The 18556-nt window shown below is 44.4% G+C and overlaps 1 protein-coding gene across 1 annotated transcript in view; it reads left to right on the forward strand.

The window, feature by feature from the left end:
• Positions 1–18556, forward strand: part of SPTA1 (spectrin alpha, erythrocytic 1) — a 63975-nt gene that overhangs the window by 20181 nt on the left and 25238 nt on the right. The window contains 15 exon segments of the mRNA XM_039246427.1: positions 1100–1222; positions 4397–4614; positions 5405–5497; positions 7183–7320; positions 8507–8658; positions 9476–9662; positions 11630–11731; positions 12804–12895; positions 13706–13850; positions 14615–14796; positions 15711–15810; positions 15925–16122; positions 16882–17025; positions 17617–17720; positions 18150–18312. Coding sequence (XP_039102358.1) covers positions 1100–1222; positions 4397–4614; positions 5405–5497; positions 7183–7320; positions 8507–8658; positions 9476–9662; positions 11630–11731; positions 12804–12895; positions 13706–13850; positions 14615–14796; positions 15711–15810; positions 15925–16122; positions 16882–17025; positions 17617–17720; positions 18150–18312 — 2141 coding nt within the window.

The raw sequence follows: 18556 nt of genomic DNA on the forward strand, positions 1-18556 counted from the left end.
AGAGAAAGTACAGACTTCCCTTTCCTTCAGGACCTGTCAGGCCAGTGCCAGCCACGGTTGGAAGGCAAACTCAGTGTCCATGTACAGGGGACATCTATGAGGAGCTGATAATAATGGCAGTCTGGAAAAACTTCTAGAAGAGAAAAGACCTCTTTGAAGGGTCTATGGGCACAGTTTCTGGAAATTCATTTAGTGGGAAGTTTAGGAAAGGGATAGGAAAGGGATGTTGAAGGGCCCTGTGGATGGGAGACAAGGGAGAATAAAATCAACCCCTGGAACTGGGGAGCTAGAAGATGGAGGAAAATGAATAATACACACCAGTTAGTAGGTGCTGGTGAATGCTAACCACAAGGGAAGCATTTATGTGCTATTTTTAATCTTTACAAAGAAAACTTCAAAACAGATAACATGCCATTTTTTTTGGTGAATAAAACCTAAATTAGAAGATTTAATAATGTTCTGACACCCATGAGAATTAATTAGTAAGTGGAAGATCCTGTCTTTTGGAAAGTAATATGATGAACGTGGATCTTGAGAAACTTAACAGAAGACCATGGGGGGAGGGAAGGGGGAAAAAAAGTTACAGAGAGGAGGGAGGGAGGCAAATCATAAGAGACTCTTAAAGACAGAGAACTAACTGAGGGTTGATGGGGGTGGGAGAGAGGGGAAAGCAGGTGATGGGCATTGACGAGGGTACTTTTTGGGAAGAGCACTGGGTGTTGTATGGAAGCTAATTTGACAATAAATTATATTTTAAAAAAAGAAAGTAATATGAAGAAAGACAATTGGTTGCATGATGTTGGAAGTTTTAGCTGAAGAGTTACTTGCCTTTCTACTTATCTTCCGAACAGAATAGTGACTCATTTATTATCTTTTGTAAAATAAGGAATTGAATTTTCCTATTACAAAGAAGCAAGGGAAAGAGCAACACCGAGGATAGTTAATTCAGGCAAATGGTATAAAGTTCAGAAAGTGCACTCAGTGATCACAGCCTCAGAAGGAAGAACTTGTAGGTCCAAGAGTTATGAAAAGTCGAGTAGTCTCTTTTTATTCCGTACACTAGAACAACACCAGGACTTGAAATTATTTTTCTTTGTAGGCAAGGACCTGATTGCCTCTAAGAAACTTCTGAACAGACACCAAATTATCCAGGATGACATTGCCAGTCATGAGCCCCACATCCGAATGATAACGGAGAGGGGAAACAAAATGGTAGAGGAAGGTATGTATGGTTCAGGCTGAACTGGCCAATTATCACCATGCTAAACTTAAGGGAAGAAGATTGTTCAATTTTAGGGCTTCATGGGTATTTAAAACTATGTATGATCCACCTTCTCCTTCAGTGCAGAAAGTTGCCTTGGGCATTTCTGACAAGTACAATGATGACACAATGTTGCTTATGTATTCCAATAATAGGAACTCTCCTACCTCACAAACCAGTCATTTCTGTTTTTCAGTTAAGCCAAAATCATTAAATAAAATACTTTAAGCCAATAACCAATATACTCTTCTGTAGAAGTTACAGAATTTAGAATTGAAGTTCTAAAGCCCCAAAAACAAATCACCCCCTTTTCCCACTTGGGAACTTCCAGACCTGTGAAGACTTCCCTTAAGTCCCTTAATAACCTGTGAAGGTTCGGGCACCTGGGTGACTCAGTCGGTTAAGCATCCGACTTTGGCTCAGGTCATGATCTCACAGTTCGTGGGTTCGAGCCCCACGTTGGGCTCTGTGCTGAAAGCTAGCTCAGAGCCTGGAGCCTGTCTTCAGATTCTGTATCTCCCTCTTTCTCTGACCCTCCCCTGCTCATGCTGTCTCTTTCTCTCTCTCTCTCTGTCTCAGAAATTAAAAAAAAAAAAAAAAAAGAACCTGTGAAGGTTCTCAGTGTCTTATAGTCTTGATGGTAAATAGCACCATTTATTTAAATCCCTTACTTTGTATCCTTTCGGTATGTACCTTCCTCCTGGTCTCCGGTCTTCAGAAAACCGTACTGCTTAAATACGATGTTCAAAACCAAGCATCAATTTCCAAGTATGTTACAAGCAACAGTAGATTACACTGGGATTGTTCCTCCCTTGATTCAAGAATAAATTGTGGCCAAGAAGAAAAATAAATTGTTGCCAGCCACCATCCCATTATCAAAAGTATAGTTTAAAATTCACGTTGCAAAAAGTCAGATCTCAGCAGTGATTTATTCGTGGTTGCTATTTTACTATAGTGATTTGCCTTATTTTTTTTCTCGAAATCTCCACTTGTAATTGTGGATTTTATCTATGTCTTTCAGTTCTATCAGTTTCTGTTTCATATATTTTGAAGCTGTGTTAATTGTGTGCATGTATATGTAGGTTTGTCGTGTCTTCTTGATGAATTTAAATCTTTAACATTATGGTATAGCTCTCCATACCCCTGGTCATGCCCTGAAGCCTACTCAGTGTGACTTTAATACTGTCACACCAGCTGTCTTTGATTCATCTTTACACAATATGTATGTCTCCATCTTTGCTTATACTCTGTTACTTTATATAAAGCAGATTTCTTATAGACAGCATATAGTTAAGCTTTGATTTTATGGTATGCAATCTGGTAATCTCTCCCTGTTAATGGGATTGTTTGGACCATTTACAGTTAAAGCAATTATCAGTATGGTTAAGCTTAAATCTAGCATCTTGCTATTTGTTTCTCTTTGTCCATCAGTTTCCACTGTCTTTGGATTAAGTTTTCGTGCGTGATTCCATTTTTTTCTCCATATTAATTGAGTAGCTATAGTTCTGTAGGTTATATTATAGGGGAGTTGTGTGTATGTGTGTTTATTTTAGAGTAGTGATTCTCCACTTTTGGTTTTGTGGGTTTCATACTAATGCTAAGACATTACTTGCCTTCCTCATATCCATTCTTTCCTAAGTGCACAGTGAAGTTTTCTGCATGATGGGTGATAATGCCTTTGCTCTAATGGTTAATAGAATATAAACTTGTATATTCTTTTGTTTTAAAAACTTCGGTTTCAACTTCTGAAAGGGTGACCATTAAATAATTTTTAAAGTTTATTTATTTATTTTAAGAAAGGGAGAGTAGGGGAGGGGCAGAGAGAGAGACAGAGAGAGAGACATAGAGAATCCTCAGCAGGCTCTGCACTGTCAGAGCACAGCCAAATATGGGGTTCAAACCCGAAACTATGAGATCATGACCTGAGCCAAAATCAAGAGTTGGATGCCTAACTGGCTGAGCCATCCAGGGGCCCTTTGCCTTCATTTTAAAACACATTTTCAGGGTACATAAAATTCTTGAGAGGAAATTTCTCTCTTTCCGTACGTTAAAGACGCTGCTGAATTGTCTTTTGACTTACGGAGTTTCTGATGTGAAGTCTGCTCTCACCATGATCTCTGCTCCCCCGTGTGGAATGTGTCTCTTTTCTCTCTTACCCTTTTAAGCGTTTAATCACTGGTTTTTGGAAATTTGATGACAGTATAATTTGGTGTGGTTTGACAATCAATGTTTGTTTGTTGGGTAAGGCAATCATCGACCCTCTTGGAACCTCTAGGGAAGACTGCAGCCTGGAGCTGGTTGCGAATTGGTGCCCCTACTGGGGTGTGATTCCGCTGAGAACCGCCTCCTGTGTTATGAGCCCGGTGCACTTTGCGGTGGCGCTGACTTTATCTGCAGCCCTACGTGGGCCTAAGGGATTTGGGGTCTCCTGCTTTGGAGTCACCTTTCCCTCACCTGGAGGAGTCTCCTCACACACGCGTGCAAGGGGTCATCAGTCTAAGTCAGGAGGGGATCCGACGACACGCCTCTGAAGCCCCATCTCTGTGTGGCACCCTTCTTCAGCCCTCTGCTCCGGGAGCCCCGGCTCTGGGCTGCCTGCTTGGCTCAGTTTGACAGCCAGTTCTGCTTGGCTCTAGCCTCCGGCACAGCCTCGAGACTCCCCCGTGTGTGGGGGGACATCTCATTTCTTTCCCTTCTCTTCTGAGTCACGATCCTCTGCCTGCTGTCTGAACATCATCGTATCCTGCAATTTGCCCTGTTTTCTAGTCGTTAGGGTGTTCCTGCGGTACAAAGGCCCTTCTGGGCAGAAGGGACATCTGTTGGATTTTCTGTTGACTCTAGACAGTGTGTTTTTGGAACTCAGCAGGACCCAGATCTAGGTACTCTGTTCCAGGTCTGTATACTACAGACTATACCACCCCATTCACCATCACACACATCCACCCAGCCTCCGTTAGCACCTCTTGATCCTCAGTCTCACTACAGTCCAGTTTCCAGGAAGTTAGGCAAATGGCCACAGGGACTGTACACGGTAGCATCCTCCTATCCCCCTTCTCTCTTCTGGGTCACCAAAAGGATTGAAGTATAGTGATGTTAACGAGGGGAATACTCCCCTTTCCTCTAACTATTCCATAGGGCACTTTGCTGCAGAAGATGTGGCCTCCAGGGTCAAGAGTTTGAATGAAAACATGGAGTCTCTCCAGGCTCGAGCAGCGAGACGGCGGAATGACCTGGAGGCCAATGTCCAGTTCCAGCAGTACCTGGCTGACCTGCATGAAGCAGAAGCCTGGATTCAAGAGAAGGAGCCTATTGTAGACAACACTAACTATGGGGCCAATGAAGAAGCAGCTGGGGTACAAGGGGCACGGGGGTGGACACTGTCTAGGGCTCACCAAATGCTACCAGACGTTGTGATGGCTACATGTTCTGCTAGATTACTTGGGGTTTCCAGAGTAAATACATTTGGCCTTCACCAGTTGGGACAACCTTGGAGTTGACATGGATCCTAAAAGGCACGCTGCATTTTCCTGATCCCACAGAGATCTGTAGATTCCTTAAAGATGATCTAACCCCAAAAAGGCATAACCAGAGATCCATGCCTGTCTTGGACCTGCCCTAAACTTTTCAGACTAACCTTGAATTTCACAATCCAGCCACTGTTGTAAGGTCTATGCACTGTCACTACTTTATTGAAATAAAATCAGGTAGCCATGTACCCTAAGGGTCGTAATTATCTTCTATGTTTTGCGCATTGCCTTATGATAAGCTGGTATAGTATTTAGCAAACCTTCAGCTCTACGGATAATTGCGGTGGGCATCTAAAGTACCCTGATGTTGAATCCTACACAGTAACATCATAGCAACACCCCCTTCTCGCTGTGATGCGTGTTGATAAAACATTTGTGCAATTTTGAGTTAGTTTTGATTAAGCAAATATATCAAAATTGTTGATCTTCTCACTCCTATTTTCCTGATACTTGTACATTTAGAGTTGACAAAAGACCTTTTTATTATAGATGGAAAATGTCTCTTACTGAGAATTAGAATGACTGATATAACCCCCAAGAATAGCCCCAACACCCCCAGGGATGCCTAGTGATCTCCTCGTATTCAATTCTGATGATCCTTCCTCAACAAATCCAGGCTCTTCTAAAGAAGCACGAAGCTTTCCTGGTGGACCTGAGTGCCTTTGGGAACAGTATGCAAGCCTTGAGGGACCAGGCGGAGGTCTGCCAGGTGAGAAGGCTTCAAGATGCCAGGAGCCACACTCCCCGTGGGAGGAAACTGGACTCTCTTTATTGCTGGCTGTTACTTCCAATAACCTAGGAAACAATTGCAAAGAAAATACTAAATTCTAGGGTCCATTTCAGCAGATAAGTCTCTTCATATGTTTGCAGAGATTGAATCCGGAAGGGATTAAAGTACAGTCATGTGCGCATTGATGTACTCTTGCTTTCCGTTTTCCTTCCTTTTATAATTCCATTCCTGTTTCTTTCCTGCCTTCTTTATTTTCATCTCATTATTACAGTCCTTCCTGAGTCCTTTCTTCCTTCTTAATTGTCTTTCCCCCTTAGACTTATTAAATGTCTACCCAGTGCCAGCAGGAATAAAAAATAATCCCAACGGCAGGAAAAGTCCTGTGAATTAAGAGATCAGAAATTTCAGGAAATAAGTGCATATGATAGATATCTGAACAGAAGGAAGGGTCTCAGAAAAAAGAGTGCTTCCCTCTCCTGAAACAAGCGTGTTGGAAAGTAGGAAGATCCTCACAGATGAGGTGAACCGCTTTACCTGAGTTATTTTTTTAAGTGGTGTACTGTGCAGATGAGGACAGGAAGGGCTTTTCCAGGCAACAAGCTATGGGAGCAGAGGCACCAAAGCACAGAATGACCAGGTGTGTTTGTGAGACGGGACATGCAAACGGTGGAGACTGTGCAGCTGGCCGGGAACCAAGCTGGCAGTGAAGTCTTGTCCAGAAGGGTGGTGGGGGCGCCTCCTTGGGGGCAGCAGAAGGAACAACAGAAACACCTGGAACAGCCTTTCTAAGGAGAGGCTGTGGACTCACAGGCCCGGAGCAGGCAACACAGGTGGGCAGCGCATGCCCAGTAACCACATGTGCAAAGAGTCCATGAGTCTGCCTTCCTCGGCTTGCTTGGCAGATTGTAAACACGAGCAGACGGGTATGTGTGCCTGTGTGTGTTGAAAACATGCGGTACTCAAGGTCTATAAAACCAGAGGGGCCTGTGAGGGGAGCTATACATCCTCCATTCTGATAGGAAGGACTGAGTCATTGATTACAAAGGGGGATCATATTTTGTTCATTCTCTCTGAGGTGTGATATTGGCAGAAAGTATATCAGGATAAAATCAAATCCCTTGGAGAGAGAGCAGTTGCTTGCTAAAGGGAGATACAAGATCTTTGATCCCAGTTTATGGTCTCAATTTAAGAAATTCTGTGGCCTTTTCTGTGCTGTAGAAAAACATCTCTAAAAACAAAAGCCCACGTTTCCTTGACATGATAATTTAAGGGCTAAGAGGTCAGAAGGATGGTCAGTGGAGGCCCAGGAAATGGAGAAGGTGATGAGAGTGGGTCTTTCATTTTCTCAAACAAGCTTCTGAAATGTTGAGGCATTTAATCCCTTATTACCTGCTTTACGAACTGGTGGCTTAGAGCATTTACTATGTTTCTGACAAACTACATACTCACTTGCTCATTCTGTGTCCATATCCCCCCTCCTGCCCATTCTCTCTTATATGAGGGTGAAGAATATCTCTGGGAATGACATATCGCCATCTCTCTCTTACTGGCAGCCATGTGGGAGGATCGAGCCTGAGGCTCTCCCCTGTGGTCAGCCCAGGGACAGCCCACCACCTTTGGGCCCAACAGGTGCCTGACATGATCTGCTTCCTGCTTTTGTCTAGCAACAACAGGCTGCACCAGTGGAGGGAGCTGCCCGAGAACAGAGGGTGGTGGCTTTGTATGACTTCGAGGCCCGTAGCAAACGAGAAGTCACCATGAAGAAAGATGACATCTTAACTCTGCTCAGTTCCATCAACAAGGTGACTCTTCCTTCCAGCCTTCTTCCCATTGGCAAGATGGCCCTTCCATAGCCAACTCTCCCAACCTTGCTATATACCCATATTTCGGCCAATCAACATCTTTCTATTGCTGTCTGTCTTAAATCACCATAATTTATTAAGTAGTAGCTTCCCTCCAGATATTGTGTAAGATCCTGTATATATCTATGGGGATTACATACAAATTACAGTTAACAAAATGAAGACTCAAAGAGCTTCAGTAATTAGCCCAAAGATATATGAGCTATGAATGGCAATTCTGTGACACTAAATTGTCCCTTTCTTCTCATCTCCTTGCTTGTCTCTCTTCTGTGCCAATGACCCTAGTGATGGGACACCCATGGCCAGGGTCAAGGGGATCCTGAATAAAAAGAAGTCTTTTGTCCACTTGCTTTTCTTTAATGGGTCAGACAGAGGCTGTGAGAAAGTAACAAAATATTGGCTCTTTTTTAAAAGAGCTCAAATAACATTTTTACATTCTAATAATTTCCAAAATGTATTGTGAAGAAAAGAAGAGAATTCAGAATATGAGGGCAAGTGAATTTTTGAGAGGCAGGGTGGACGTTCCATGATCAAATGAGCTATGTGCCAGTCTCACTTTGTCTTTGCCCAGGCTTCTTCCCATCACCACGTTGTGCTCTGAAGACATTAACTCCAGAGCGTTAGCTCAGTAACACCCATCCCCACAAAACACTCTGTGGGGACCAGGGTGATACTGAAGCACAAAGCATCCACATTAGTGAGTTTCAGAGCCACGCACAACTTTTAGTCACTCTGGGAGGTGGAGGGAGACAAGTCATTCTTGTCAGACATGGATGCTATTGTCAGACATGGATGCTTTGTCTCCAAGAAGCCTGGTTTGATGCTGGCTTCATGGTGTTTTCCGTGAGTTCTTTGTGGACCAGGTGCCCCAGCATTAGGAGAGCTGTCTTTGATCTTTGAAAACCTCCACCATAGTTAAAAGTCTAATGTCACACGTCAAGTTCCTTGATTTCAGAGCCTGACTTGTACGATTCCTGGAAGTCCTTAACATGCCAGCCATAGGCAATGGTTGGCTTCTCTTGCCCTCAGTCTGTGGCTGTGCCTACAGGCTTCATTACGAGAGCTTTTCCAAGACTATTTGTGCTTTTCCAAAACTTAAGGAAGGAGCGTGGTTCTCTCTCCTCAGGACTGGTGGAAGGTGGAAGCTGGTGACCACCAAGGCTTTGTGCCTGCTGTCTACGTCAGGAAACTGGCTCACGACGAGTTTCCTACGCCCCCGCAGCGGCGTCAAGAAGAACCAGGCAGCATCACCAAGCGCCAGGAACAGATTGAGAACCAGTAAGTTCTGGAGGCTGTGGAACTGGATAGTACTTGGCTGACCATTTCTTACTGGCAAAGACACTTCTCATGGCTCTGCAGCTGTTTGATTAGAGATGTCATTGTAAACTCACAGATTCTAGGAGCTAAAAATAAACTTAGGGTCCTTCAGATACTTCATATGAAGAAAGGAACCCTAGAACCATTAAGTTGATTGCTTGAGGTCAGACACTTAATAGAGCCACATCTTCTGACTCCCTGCCCAGTGTTCTGAGAGTTATCGAAGGGTCTTCCGATTTCCACGTGAACTTTGTTTACTGTACCAGGCTGTTTCTCACCCAGCTGTCAGAAGTCACATGAAAATCTCACATCTATAAAGTAGGGAATGGACATTACCAGTCACACTATGGGAACATTGACATTTTTATTATTTTTTAAATTTTTTAAATGTTTATTTATTTTTGATTGAGAGGGAAACAGAGCACAAGTGGGGTGTGGGGCATAGATAGAGGGAGACAGAATCCAAAGCAGGCTCTAGGCTCTGAGCTGTCCGCACAGAGCCCAATGCGGGGCTTGAACTCACACAAGATCATGACACCCAGCTGACTGATCCACTCAGACACCCTGACATTTTTATCATTTTTAATGGAACCCTGTGTGTGTGTGTCTCTCTGCCCTCAAGGCTGTTTCTTCCCAGCTCTATTTCCTCCTCTCCTCTGTTGTTCTTCTTTTTGATTTTCCCTCTCTTTCCTTCTTGTCCTTCCACTCTCCCTCTCACACCTGCTCTACCCTTCTGTGTCTCCTCCGTGTTTCATGACGCCTTCCCGTTTGCACACAGGTACCGCTCCCTCCTCGATAGGGCAGAAGAGCGCAGGCGTCGCCTGCTGCAGCGCTACAATGAGTTCTTGCTGGCCTATGAGGCGGGCGACATGCTGGAGTGGATCCAAGAGAAAAAGGCAGAGAATACAGGGGTGGAGCTGGATGATGTCTGGGAGCTGCAGAAGAAGGTTGATGAGTTCCAAAAGGTGAGAACGAGCGACGTTCCCCTCTAGATGGCTTTCTGATGGTGACTACTGTTTCCATATACCCCACGCTGGCTCCTGAGCGGTTCCTCAACTTCACATTTGCTAATATCCTTCCCAGAGCTGCCGAGGGCCCCACATTTCCAATCTCTTTCTGGGTATTGGGGCTGAAACGAAAAAGCAGAGGAACCCAGTGGCCCTGCCTCTGCAGCCTGTGGTCCCTGCTGCTCCCAGACCCTCCTGGGATTGCTTTTCTCCATGAGTTCTTCAGCATTTGCCCCACCCTGCGCTGTGTTCTGGGAGCTCAGGTTGAGGTGGGAGGCTGTGGGACTCCGAGGAAGGTCTAATTATGGGCAGAAGTTGGGGTGGGGAGGTGGGAAGAACAACCTGACTTTATAGCTAGACTGTTTCTTTTTTTTTTTTAAGTTTTTATTTACTTATTTTGAGAGAGAGAGGGACAGAGAGAAAGAGGGAGAGAGAATCCCAAGCAGGCTCCAGAACTCTCAGCACAGAACCTGACACAAGGCTCAATCCCACAAACTGTGAGACCATGACCTGAGCCAAAATCAACAGTTGGACGCTTAACTGACTGAGCCACCCAGGCACCCCTACAGCTACACAGTTTCTAATTTTCTGCCTGCTTAAAACCCTCCATTCATTCCATTTGTTAGCTAGCAGTGGATATAAGTGCCCCCCTCTTCCTTTTTTTTTTTAAAGATGACTTTGAGATAAAATTCAAGGTGACATATCGATAGATAGATAGATAGATGATAGATACATAGATAGATAGATAGATAGACAGATGATAGATAGGTAGACATATGGGCAGATTGATAGATATATAGACATATGAATAGATAAAGAAAGAAAGAAAAAAAGAAAGAAAGGAAGGAAGGAAGGAAGGAAGGAAGGAAGGAAGGAAGGAAGGAAGAAAGAAAGAAAGAGAAAGAAAGAAAGAAAGAAAGAAAGAAAGAAAGAAAGAAAGAAAGAAAGAAAGAAAGAAAATGATAGATACATAGAGAATAGATAGGTAGACATGGGTAGATAGATGACAGATAAATAGAAATAGATGATAGATAGATAGATAGATAGATAGATGATGGATAGATAGATGATAGATAGGTAGACATATGGGCAGATTGATAGATACACAGACATATGAATAGATAGATAGACAAGAAAGAAAGAAAGAAAGAGAAATAAAGAAAGAAAGAAAAAGAAAGATGATAGATACATAGATACATAGAGAATAGATAGGTAGACATGGATAGATATATGATAGATAAATAGAAATAGATAGATGATAGATGATAAATAGATAGATAGATAGGTAGATAGATAGGTAGATAGGTAGATAGATAACAGGGATTATAAGGATTATATACACACACATAGAACACATAAAGAAAGAGAAAAGAGGACAGTGAAAGGAAGGGAGTCAAGGACAAAATATTAAAAGAACGCCAAGAATGACATTCCCACAAGGAAGCTCATAGAAGCCTTTGTACAAGGTAATGGACAATAACGTCCCCACAGGCGTGGTGCTGAGCTCCTCAGAGGTGTTTCTTACAACATGACTTAGCCCAAGCAGACTGCAGCTTACTCTGTGAAATTCTACAGAAGGCAAAGGAATTTGTTTTGCTTGGAAAGCACACAGTATGTAACTCAGATAGAGACCCCTCTGATGGCCTCACTTAACCCAAGAGAGTTTTAAGGAATCTAGGAGACTGAATGTGCTTCACACTCCAGAAAAGTAGCAGCCCTCTTGCCAAGTTCTCAATAGCCACTGAGGGTCAGGGAGTTTAAAGGTAACTCTTCTTAGTGGCAGATCAGAGGACGTCTCCTTGTGCATCGTGAGCAAGGTTAGCAATATGTTTAATATTAGTCAAGTGTGGGCAGAGATGAACAGGAAGATATGAAGATTCCTGAGAAGGGGATTTATACCTCTTTGGACAAATTTTTCCACCCAGGATTTGAAGGCCAATGAGCCTCGGCTGAGGGATATTAACAAGGTGGCAGATGATCTTCTGTTTGAAAAGCTTCTAACGCCAGAAGGAGCTCAAATACGTCAGGTAAGTGAAGCTCCTTCCATTTCTCCTTGCCACCAGGCTGAGATCTGGGGAGGGGGGGCAGGGTCTACATTTCACTTAAATACACTCAACGGTCTATTCCACAGATGAGCTGGAATAGGCAGAAGGTATAAAGCTGGCTTCAGAAAAAGTCAAAGACAATAGTTCAAACAATCCAACCATATATATATTTAAACTGATCTGAAATCTAGAGATCGCAGCACATACCTCCATCTTTGCTTACAGACACAGAAAATTCATGCCCAAATCCATGAATACAAAGAAAATGCAAGTGGGAGGGGGGTGATGGGCATGGAGAAGGGCATTGTGGAGATGAGCATTGAGTGTTATATGGAAACCAATCAACTATTAAAAAAAAAAGAAAATGCAAATCAGAAGCTATGATAGTAGAAAAGGGTTAGCAGGAAAGCTCAGTGGAAGAGACTAGTGCCGATGAGATCTGATGAAGGAAGGAGAAAAGATATAGGACAGTAGAGATGGGAGGTGGGGCATTCTAGACCTGATTTTGATTGAGACCTCTGGTTCCATAAAAGATCGATAAACGTAAGTGGGATGTCCAGTCCAGCAATCTGGGCTGTCATAAACCAGGAAAGATGTGTTCTCTGCCTTTTATGGTGGTTGACACAGGGTGAGAGGGAGAAGGGGTGTGCATAGGAATAACTTGCTTACTCTTTATAGAAAGTAGAGCTCTAAGAGGTTGTGTAGTTTGGTCAATCCAGGATGCAGAAATATCATAAAAACTTTGAACTACCAAGGCAACACATTCCATTCATCTTTTGGAGATTGTAATTAGTCTCTGAGGGAGCACACATCAGTTGCTGATCTGGGGCTGATGGTTCCACCCTGGAACATCATCTGGGGAAGGAAAATTATCCCTTGCTTAACGGCATGAATGAGGGCCAAGCTCAAACTATCCAGGAAAGAAAGAAACCTATGCAGTTTCAGAAGCAACCTCATGGAAACAGCCCTGATGCAAGCTCATCTGGTCTTTGGACAACACTGAGCTCCCCGAGTTAGCTTTCTAGCAGACTCCTGTTGTGTCTGCCTCTTTTAGGAGTTGAATCATCGCTGGGACTCCTTACAGAGGCTTATGGAGGAGCAGCAACAGCTGCTGGGCAGCGCCCATGCTGTTGAGATGTTTCACAGGTGAGGAGGGAACCCAGAGAGGCAGTGCTGCCCTATAACCCACTCAAAGACCCCCAAGTCTAATGACTGTAGGGAGGCATCGCTGTCAGTACAGCTACCCTGAGACAGAGCTAAGAGGGGGTCTGGTGTCTCAGTAGTAGATTCCTCACTTGGCACATTGGGTCCTCACAGACAAGAAGCCCTGATTTCCTGGTGCCTGGGCTTGGGTCCTGATGCATAATTAGTAGGTTGCATGATAGTTAATGAAGCATGGAGTAGAAACAAAGGGTTTAAGTCATGATATTTCTGGACTAGCAGTAGACAACGGGTATCACATCGACTCTATTGATTCAACCAGTTTTTTGCACATCAGATTTCAAATCTTTGTCTACACACACATAGGTGAATAAGCAAACACACAAACAAAATGGCAACCAAATGCCTTCACCATGTATACATATATTTTTGGGCACTCAGAGAAGAGAAAGGGAAATGCAGACAGGTCTGGCTGCTTAGAGAGACTTAAGGTGGAAAGCCAGGAAACAATCAAGTGTGCACTTAGCTGCCAGGCCAGCTGGTACAGACAGGCTCCATGGTGTGGCAGTGGAATAACCTTGAGAAAATGGCCCCCGTATGGTTGAGTTTTGCTGATAGAAAATGGGAATGGTCATTGTAACTATGCCTCAGGTATTTGTTGGGACAATTCAGTGAGCCTACATTCTAGCACATCAGAAAGGGTGATGGGGATGATGGGAGAAATGACCTCCTTTGAGCCAGCTGGTCTGCCTCTGGAGTCTGCTGTCACTCTAGTCCTTTACTCTTGTGAACCAGAGATGCAGATGACATGAAGGAGCAGATTGAGAAGAAGCTCCAGGCCCTCAGGGCTGCTGATCCCGGCTCAGACCTGTTCAGCGTTCAGGCCCTTCAGCGGCAGCATGAGGTCTTTGAGAGAGACCTTATGCCTCTGGGAGAGAAGGTGAGGTGTATGCTCCCAAGCTGTCCCCATGTCTCCCCTTCCTCATTTACGCCTCTCCATGCCCTCCTCATTGCTTTTATTCCCCAGTCCCTCACTCTTCTACTTCTCCATATTTTCCTCCATACTTGCTCTTAGATCTGTCCCTACGGCATGTCAAAAGGACATGCCCAGGACCATGAACACAGAGGGAAAAGCATATTGTAGTGACCTCTATTGTCCAAGTCCCTCTATAGTGGGTTCCTGGCCTAGACCATAGAGAGGACCTCAGCCTCAGACAGAGGGAGAGCTGGCCACCCACACCCACACCTTGCCCCGGGTCACACATGCTGCAGTTTCCTTTGCGAGGAACTGACAACACTTAATCCCACTCCAACCTAAAAGTAAGCTCTGGAACTTGCCAGATACACTCTGGACTAACACAGGGGCAACATGTGGTTTGGCATTCTCATGCAGAGTGAAAAGAACACACAAAATGACCATATTAAAAAGATCTTCACATTAAAAGTCAGGACCCTTGGGGGCTCGTAACTGATGTTGCCACTAACCAGCAAAGTCACTTAACTGACACCTTCTTATCTTAAAAACAAGGATGATAAGGTCAGGTTTGACTACTTCGGGGAGTTACCATGTGTACGAAAAGGGTTGGCATTATTTTATGAACTAGTAAGATATTCTTGGACCTCACTGTCATCTCTTTGGGGAGTGAACATGGGCAAGGCTCAGAAGTGTTATTTTGCTGAGATGCAGTCCTTGCACCTCCTCAGGTGACCATGTTGAGGGAGACGGCAGAGCGGCTGAGTGAGTCCCACCCAGATGCCGCTGGTGACCTGCAGAACAAGGGAATGGAGCTGAAGGCGGTGTGGGATGAGCTTCTAGGGTGCACGGAGGACCGTAAGCACAACTTAAATGAAGCCCGGAAATTCTACGTGTTCCTCAACAAAGCCAGGTAAAGCTCCAGAGGCAGACTATGCCTATTAACTGCTAATGGAGTAAGAAATGGGCCCTGGTCTCAATGACAGCATGGAGTGTGTGTGTGTGTGTGTGTGTGTGTGTGTGTGTGCGCGCACGTGCGCACACACATGCATACATGAGCGTGTGCTGGCAGAGCACATACTGGATCCTATTAGGAATAAAAGTAAAAGCAAAGAGGGGCGCCTGGGTGGCTTAGTCGGTTAAGCATCTGACTTTCGCTTAGGTCATGATCTCGCGGTTCGTGGGTTCGAGCCCCGCGTCGGGCCCTGTGCTGACTGCCAGCTCAGAGCCTGGAGCCTGTTTCAGTCTGTGACTCCCTCTCTCTCTGGCCCTCCCCTGCTCACGCTGTCTCTCTCTCTGTCTCCTAGAAATAAATAAAACATTAAAAAAAAAAATTTAAAAAAAAAAAAAAGTAAAAGCAAAGAGATACCTTCCTTGAGATTCCATGTAAGATAGGTCTTTAAACTGAAGAATCTACTTTTGAGTGACAAGAATTAGGAGGAGTAATGGATTATGTGTGGGACCAGGATTTGAGTGTCTGGGTTAGAGTCCAGATGCCTATTTTTACTTACACTACATAAGAACATCACTTACATTCCCCAGGCTGACCTACTCATCTCTAAACTGAGGACAAAACAGTTCCCGGAATTCTCTACAGGATTATTGCAAGAACTGAAAGAGTTAATATATGTGAAGACAGTTTCAAACATGGGGGTTGCCATTATTAAGTCAAACAATGTAAACACAACTAAGAGCTACGAGGCAGATAAAGACAGATGGAAGGTGTTGCTCTGGAAAGGTTTTCCAGAAAGGGACAGGCCAAGGACAGAGAGCCCTATGACAAGCTGCGAGGTTGTCTTCTCGATCCCAGTATGTCTGTTTCTCTAGGGACCTAGAGAACTGGTTGAGTGGCATTGGTGCCATGGTGTCATCAGAGGAGCTGGCTGAGGATTTAACTGGCACAGAGATCCTCCTGGAGCGACACTGGGTATGGGCTACAAAAGCCACAGCCGCTGATCACATGACCTCCCAACCTTCCCTGATTTTATGACTCTGATGAGATGTCATTGGCGGCACCAGTCTCTTCCCTTTCCCAACGCAGGGACATTATGCTGACATGGAGGCTCAGGATCCCACCTTCCAGGCCTTAGAAGACTTTGGTGCAGAACTTATAGGAAGTGGGCACCGTGACAGCCCTGAAATTCAAGAAAAGCTTGAAGTGGTCAGGCAAGAGAAAGGTGACTTGGAGAAAGCTTGGGACCGACGCAAGAAGATGCTAAATCAGTGTCTGGAGTTGCAGGTAAAGCAAACTTGACACTGTTCAGCAGGATAACTTCGATCTGTTCCTTCTCTGCCAGTGGGCATAGTTACCCCAGGTGCTCATTTCACTGGGCTTACCATAAGCACAAGGACATTTCTTCACCATCTGCCATTGTAGTCTCATCATTGTGGTGTTCTCTGCTCTGATCCCTTGTTAGAAGAGCCAAACAAAATGGGGGTCAGCTCTTGGCATGGGATGGGATGATTATAATGTATTTATTCATTGAGAGTTTGGTCGATTGATTCTTATTCTGCTGTGTGCAGAATCCCAGAAACAGAGTAAGATAATGTCCCTTTTCTTAAATAGTGAAATTAGTCATGTAGACAGACCACTCCAGCACAGTAAGATGATTATTAATAAAGCAAAATGTATGAATATTTTGAGGCCAAAGAAGAGGGAGTGATTATCGCCAGTGAGGGAAGGTTGATGACTGTGAAGGGTACTGTTTATGAGAGTCCTAGAGAAATAACCAGCCAGCATCCACCAGGTGCAGTGTATGGGAAACAGTACCCTGGGAATGGAACCCATATAAATATACACTATAGCTTATTTAAAAACAAAAGATGTGGTTTCAGGGAAGAGTAAAAGTTCCAGGATAACTAAGATTCATGGTATGAATGTTTCTTGGAAGAATACAAGCACCCCTTATGAGATCTCTTATATCGGTATCATAGGAGAGGGATAGATTCTTTCCTTGGTGTCTTGGATTGAATATAAACTCGCCTTTCATTCCCCTAGTTGTTCCGTGGAAGCTGTGATCAGGTTGAGAGCTGGATGACGGCGCGAGAGAGTTTCGTGAGGTCAGACACTGCGGGCCCCTTAGACAGTCTGGAGGCCTTGATGAAGAAACGGGAGGATTTGGCCAAGGCAATCACTGCCCAGGTAGTAACAACCAATATAAGAGTTCCAATAATAAAGATTAGTGATGAGAACAGAAATACTAATACAAACATGTCGTTTTATGCTTTAGAAGTATTTTAATTCCCCTTTGCTTCTTACAGAAATCTCTGCAGTAGATAGGGGAACTTGACCCTGGGACTTAGCCTTACCCAAGTCACACGTGGCGTCGGAGTGTCTTACTGCAAGCCCAGCCTTTTAAAACCTAACTTTTAGAATTGGAAGTGACTAGTGCTCGCTTCGGCAGCACATATAGTAGAATTGGAAGTGACTTTATGTACTGCTGTGGCCAACATCCCACCCAGTGCAGGACTCTGGCTCTACAATGGCCATGGGAGGAGCCTGCTCTTCAAGGGAGCTCAGTACTAAGGAGCCCATCTTAGTGCCATTGTTAATGTTTGTCTTCCTGTTGAGTTCGAATCCACCTTCCTGGCAGGCATTTACCCTCTGGCCCTGGTTTTCTTCCCCTTTGTGAAGCCACAGAAGGTGTCTTTGTTCTTTTCTAGGAGGGAGTCTGGGATTGCCCCAGAGGCCTCATCTCCAGACATCTGGGCTTTTTTCTTTTCCTCTGTCTAGGAAATGAAGATCACTGATCTAGGTGCTATGGCAGAGCGACTCATTGCTGATGACCACTATGCCAAGGAGGAGATTGCTGCTCGATTACAACGGGTACTGGACAGGTCAGTCCTGAGCGAGTGTTTTGTGAGCTAAGAAAGATGGAGCAAAGTGGCTTCTTGGATAGCATGGAGGATGGGGTCATGCTCTGAGCTCTTTTCATTTCTAAATGCTTAAAACTGTCTTGACACTTAGAAACCTTTCTGACAGAGATTCACAGAATGAAAGGCATGGAAGGTAACCTAAAAAAAAAATTACCTGAGTTAACCACTGTATCTTATATTTGAAAATAATGAAGTTACATTACAACTAACCCCAACAATATAATAAAACATGTAATATATAATAATATATACCTATGTTATATATAGCATATAAGCCTATAAATAACAAAAGGGAAAGGCACAGGTTGGCCAATGGGAAGATTAGTGGATATGGCATCAAAGCTTGGGGGACAAGTCAAGGGCAGAGAATGATCTAGCCTCCTCCTCCAGATGGAATGCTCTCAAAGAACTACTGGTTGCTGAGCAGACAAAACTTGGTAACTATGCTGACCTCAAACAATTCTACCGTGACCTCGAAGACCTGGAGGAATGGATCAGTGAGAAGCTGCCCACAGCCTGTGATGAATCCTACAGAGATCCCACCAACATTCAGGCAAGTTCAAAATAGGATTCTTGGGGTCACTGGGGTGGGGGGCTCAGTCGGTTAAGCATCCAACTTTGGCTCAGGTCATGACCTCACGGTTTGTGGGTTTGAGCCCTGTGTCGGGCTGTGTGCTGACAGCTCAGAACCTGGAGCCTGCTTCAGATTCTGTGTCTCCCTCTCTCTGACCCTCCCCTGCTCACCCTGTCTCTTTCTCTCTGTCTTTCTCCCTGTCTCTCAGAAATAAATAAAACAT

This window comes from Hyaena hyaena, unplaced genomic scaffold (genome assembly GCF_003009895.1).
Source record: "Hyaena hyaena isolate Hyena2069 unplaced genomic scaffold, ASM300989v1 scaffold_281, whole genome shotgun sequence".
NCBI lineage: Eukaryota > Metazoa > Chordata > Mammalia > Carnivora > Hyaenidae > Hyaena > Hyaena hyaena.